At 43.7% G+C, this 5,550-nt stretch overlaps 1 protein-coding gene across 1 annotated transcript; it reads left to right on the top strand.

The window, feature by feature from the left end:
• Positions 1 to 2,364: 2,364 nt before the first annotated feature.
• On the top strand, positions 2,365 to 5,314 carry LOC147618664 (putative inactive receptor kinase At3g08680). Its single transcript, XM_086773692.1, has one exon. It carries the CDS (start codon positions 2,467 to 2,469, stop codon positions 4,819 to 4,821), a length of 2,355 nt encoding a protein of 784 aa, XP_086629818.1. The 5' UTR covers positions 2,365 to 2,466; the 3' UTR covers positions 4,822 to 5,314.
• Positions 5,315 to 5,550: the final 236 nt, after the last annotated feature.

The raw sequence follows: 5,550 nt of genomic DNA, 5'->3' as shown, positions 1-5,550 counted from the left end.
AAACATAAAACTGATTAGGACTTGCCACACTCAAGCTAGAACAACACTATTATTAAACTAAGCACATAAAGAGTTTATTAAGTTGAGCATGCTCTCTCTCTCTCTCTAATATAAAGGTGTACCTTTTGGTTGGATACAACATATATATATATGGTCTATGAGCTTTTTTTAAAATATGAAGATGTGTAGGATATAGGGAGTCAAATGTGTGGCATGTAACATTATGAGACTTGAAATTGGTCATATTGACCCATGGGGCACAATGCAAGAATGACTCATTTGAAGGTTTAGAAACTCCTAAAATTTAAGAGTTTTTAGTTATAAATGCATATTGGAAATATTCAAATTAGTAAGAAATACCTATATATATTCACAAGTAATTCGCCTTTAATATATTCAGATTAAAAAGGAGGCCACCCGAGGCAAATTTTTGTGAGCAAACGGGCTTCCAAACGAAAGACTTGTAGACCTTCAAAAGCAAGGGTGGGAAACGTGGACTGCAAAAGGCCGGTCGTCACGACTCACCAATGTGACCATTGACTGAATTGTTGACTTGACTCAAAGAAGTGCGTGCATACGCTGCAAGTGGGCCCGACGCACGTGTGAAAGCTCCGTGAAGAAAAGTCGCTCTACACGTCGTCTGAAAGTCGATAGCTATGTTCACACTTTGTCAGGAGTCCGGACGGATGCGCCAATCGAATGTGCCTACGCGTCAATTGTCAAACAAAAGCTTTCACACGGCAAACGCTTTGCTACTTTGACGGTTCACCTAAAAGCTTACCCGGACAACGGGCTTTCACCTACGGTGCTAGTCCCAATTGGCCTGAGTTATATTTTAGCTCCAAAATTTGTAAATCTCAACAACAATTGGCCTTTGCGTCTTATTTTAGCTCAAAATTTTGAAAATCTCAACAAATACCTTTAAAATTTTAGGATTTTGTGATTTGTTGAGAAAAATGTTTTCTACCAACACTCGGTGTTAGGCCACCATCGTTGATGCACAAGCTACATCTTGAGAGTGCACAAGACATCAGATTGAACTACTATTTATAGAAGGTCAAAACTGATTCACATTTTTCTCCATAATTAGCTTGGTTGAATTGAAAAAGAGGTACATGAACAAATGGAGTGTACTAGGGCAAGGAGATTAATATGGGACCAAAATATTCTTTGCTATTAATTGATTAGTGAGAGAGTGGTGACCTTAGGTGAAAGGGAAAACCTTAGCGTTTAATAAAAATACCAGTTGTGCAATTGATAAGACGTTTTAAAAAAATAAAAATAATTATCCATCGTGAACTTTCGAGAAGCTTCTCTCACCGCCTCTATTTCATATTAATAGACGAACGTTGCATGCTAGTCGTGAGGCTTTTTGCCTCCGTGTGCGAGACAGAGAAAGAAATATGCTTGTTCATATTATCCATCTGAACTCTACGAGAGAGTTGATATGCGAGAGTGTGCAGGGATGCAGAATGCTCAACTTCCAATTAGAATCACTCGTATTTCCACTTTCACCAGTGTGCCTATAGCTTCTCAGCCAACTTTTCACTCGTGCTTACAGCTTGTATTTTGTCCTACTTGTTCAGGGCACGTGAAATAGAAAGCCACCATAGCCTGCAACTAGTAGTGTGGATAGCTAGATGCAGCCCCATAACGATGGTGAAAGCATGCTCTTAGTAAAGTGCTACGGCTTCCTCCACCATGCTCGATACGTAGGAGCAAGCCTGAAGAAGCAAGTGCATGAGTGATGCACAAGGAGTTGATAAGTTGCTCTTATGTCCACTATAACAGAGAAAAGAGTTGATAAGTTGCTCTTATGTCCACTATAACAAAGAAAAGAGCACCTTCACACACGCTTCAAAGGGTTGCCAACAACTACTTGGCATCAAGTGGAATAGTTGTCCCATTTCGGGTAGCAGGTGGAATGCTTGTAGTGTTCACAGAAAACATTTTTCTCAACACATCCTAAAACTTGCATCTTCAAAATTTTGTAGGTTTTTCTAGAATTCGCAAAATGTTCAGCCAAAATTTAATGAAAGTATCTTAAATATAATTGAAAACACCTTACAACTTTTGCTAACATTTGAATTTACTTAGGAGTTACTTCTATTAATTAATTAATTAATTGATTTTCCTGTTTTACTCATTGTAGGCCCCTCCCTATTTGAGAACCAGTTAAAATAATTGTAAACGAGCCCCAAGTTGAGATGGTGACTGGAGCGTACACCTGATAGAGCCACAAATGTGCTGACGTGGGGGGCACAGTCCACGTACGCAAGGTCTGGACGGTGGCGGTGGACAAGGGGCTTGACTATTACTCGTCTCGAGACTCTCTCTTTCTCTATAAACGGCATTCAAATTAAATGTTCAATTGAAAACCACACGATCCTGATCTTCCTCGCTTAGAAGCACTTCTTCACGCGAGCGTGCGCGGCGCATTCCCTGCCCCTCCCCCCTTGCAGCGCCATGTCCCTACTACCCTTACCATTCTTGCTTCTTCTGTTCTCCCTCTGTGCCTCTTCTTTAGCGGCTTCCGTAGGAACTCCCTCCACCAGCGACGAACAAGCGGCTCTCCTAGCCTTGAAGGCAGCATGGGAGGACCCCCACGGCCACCTCGCAGACTGGAACGCCTCCTCGCATCCCTCGCACTGCTCTTGGAAGGGGGTCACCTGCAGAAATTCCTCCGTCACCGCACTTCAACTCTCAGGCCTGCGCCTCGGAGGCACGCTTTCTCCTTCAATCGGCCTCTTTCCTCACCTGAACAACCTCTTCCTCGCAGTAAACGGCATGTCCGGCCCTATCCCGCCCGAGATCGGAAACCTCACCCGCCTCACTACCCTTGATCTCTCCTACAATGCCTTCTCTGGTGAGCTCTCTTCGCCAACCTTAGCCAACCTCACCTCTCTGCTTACACTAAACCTTGTATACAATCAGCTTAGTGGGCGTATACCAGATAAATTGGGCTCTCTGCTTTCTCTTACAAAGCTTCAACTGAGCCATAACTCCTTCTATGGGAGCATCCCGGAAAGCCTCTTTGAAGCCATTTCTCTGCAATTTTTGCAACTAGAGAATAATAACTTGTCAGGTGAAATTCCCTCTACCATAGGCAATCTGCTTAAGCTGAGATATCTTGCTGCGGGGCACAATGCCCTCACAGGATCCATGCCATCCACCATCACCAGCCTTACCAAGCTCTCTGCTATCTATGGTGGCTACAACAAGCTCAACGGCACCATCCCTCCCTTCATTGGAGATTTAGGCAGGTTGGTTTACCTTGATCTGCAGCATAATCTGTTAACAGGTGACATCCCTTCCTCCATTGGATCACTCAAACAGCTCAAAGAGCTTGAGTTGAACAACAACCAGCTCAGTGGCTTATTGCCTGCAGAGCTTGGCCAGCTGCATAATGCCACAACCCTGGATCTCTCCTACAACCATTTCAATGGCACCATCCCTGAAGAGATGGGCAACATGTCTTCTCTGCAGACTCTGGACCTCCAGCAAAACAATCTCTCAGGCAGCATCACCCCATCTTTGGGCAACTTGACCATGTTGAAATCACTCAACTTGTCTTACAACAATCTATCAGGAGAGGTACCCACCAATGGCATCTTGGCCAACTTTTCTGCCACCTCATTTGAAGGCAATGGGTTCCTTTGTGGAGGACAACTGGGGAATCTCAGATGTGTTTCTCCATCGCCTGCCACTGCACCAGCCGCACCACCGAGCAATCATGAAGGGTCATCCAAATCAAGAAAAAAATGGAAAATATTCATAGGGGTGGTGGTGGTGGGTGCATTCGGGTTATCGATAATTTTCGTATTTTTAGCCTTTTGCTTATGTCGGCTCAAGCCAAAGGAGACAGTGCAAATCCAGAGTAGGTCCACCCCAGATCTATCAGGTAATGTGAGCAAAGCCAAGCTGGAGATGTACATGAGGGGCTTCAAATACAGTTATGAGGAGATTGTGTCACATGCAGGCTATTATGACACAGCCCATGTGGTGGGCAAGGGCAGGTTTGCAATTGTGTACAGGTCAGATTTGCCAGGTGGCATCCAGTTGGCAGTTAAGGTCTTCAAATACCCCATATCCCAGTCAGCATTTGAGAAGGAAGTGGAAGGTCTTGAGTCAGCTGGCCACTTCAACACATTGCTGCCCATCAAAGGCTACTACTCAAACCCAGTTGAGAAGGCCATTTTCTATGATTTCATGCATAAAGGCACCCTTTATGATTTGTTACATAATAATTCTGATGCAGCTACCCTCCTAGACTGGTCCAAGAGGCTCAACATTGCCATGGGTATTGCCCAAGCCCTTACCCATCTCCATAGAGGCTCCAATTTAAGAAATTTGCATAAGGATTTGAAGTCCACTAATGTGTTATTAGATGAGAATTTCCACCCATTAGTGGCTGATTATGGCTTAATTGGGCTTGTGCCCAAGTCATTAGTGGAGACTCCTGGTTACACACCACCTGAACTTAGATCAAGCAAGAAATATACAGAGAAGACTGATGTGTATAGCTTTGGGGTGGTGTTGCTAGAGCTTTTGACAGGCAAGAAGCCTGTTTCATACATAGGGGACAGAGAGCTCAACTTGGTGACTTGGGCCCTCAGGCTGCAGAAAGATGGCAGAGGCAAAGAAGTGTTTAATTCTCTTGTTTTGGAGAGCTGCCCATTTCCTGATTATCCCGATAGAGCACTCAACCTTGCCATCTTGTGCCTCAGTCACCGGCCCGCTCAAAGGCCGACCATGTCTGAAACCACTAGCATCCTAGAGGGACTTGCTGGCAACAACTCACCCATGGGAAACCTCTCTTGATGTGAAATCTATATATGGCCAGCTTGTTGTGAAATCTACTCGGGGCGGACAAGCTCCCTCTAAGTCACCTCATCCTTTTTTCTTCATCAAGGCGACCTGTTAGCTAGGGCTTTTTCTAGTCCTATTTGCTAGAGTGTATATTGTGCACACACCAGCATAAAGGACACACAAGAGATTGATGATGGAGTTGATGGCTAATTGTCTTGCGGATGACTACCATGAGGTTATAAATTGCACGTTCTTATGAGGTGAATTTGGGCATGTTCTTGGATTCATCTAGGTATATAGAAAGGACACACAAGAAATTCATTCTTATTCTTGGCCCCAAGAGCACTTTGGGGGGCTCTTTTTGGGCTTATTGTAGACTCATGAATTCTTGTTAGTTAGCACCATGGAAGTACATACATAACCAAAGAGATTGCTGAGTCATCCGAAAGACCTTTGTGGATGTGGATTTTTCCACTTATATGAATTGTTTGATAGTTTAGCACCATAGGGTCCACGGACCTCAAATCCATTTTTTGCTTTTGGCTTTTTTGGTCAATTCTGTAGGTTAAGTTTATCTAAACTACATGGTATTGAAAATATGTCCTCATCATACTAATGCTAGGCACTCCTAATGAATTCTCTTTTTCTTTGCCATTTCTTGACATTATTATGATTGATAGTGCTTGTTGCTTTTGTCTCTACTACTTGGGCTCTTTTGTTGCACACTTGAATGACTTCTTT

Source organism: Cibotium barometz, chromosome 34, assembly GCF_041138505.1.
Source record: "Cibotium barometz isolate CiBa-2024 chromosome 34, ASM4113850v1, whole genome shotgun sequence".
NCBI lineage: Eukaryota > Viridiplantae > Streptophyta > Polypodiopsida > Cyatheales > Cibotiaceae > Cibotium > Cibotium barometz.
The sequence above is the reverse complement of the archived record's forward strand: the minus strand, read 5'-3'. Positions and strand labels throughout refer to the sequence as shown.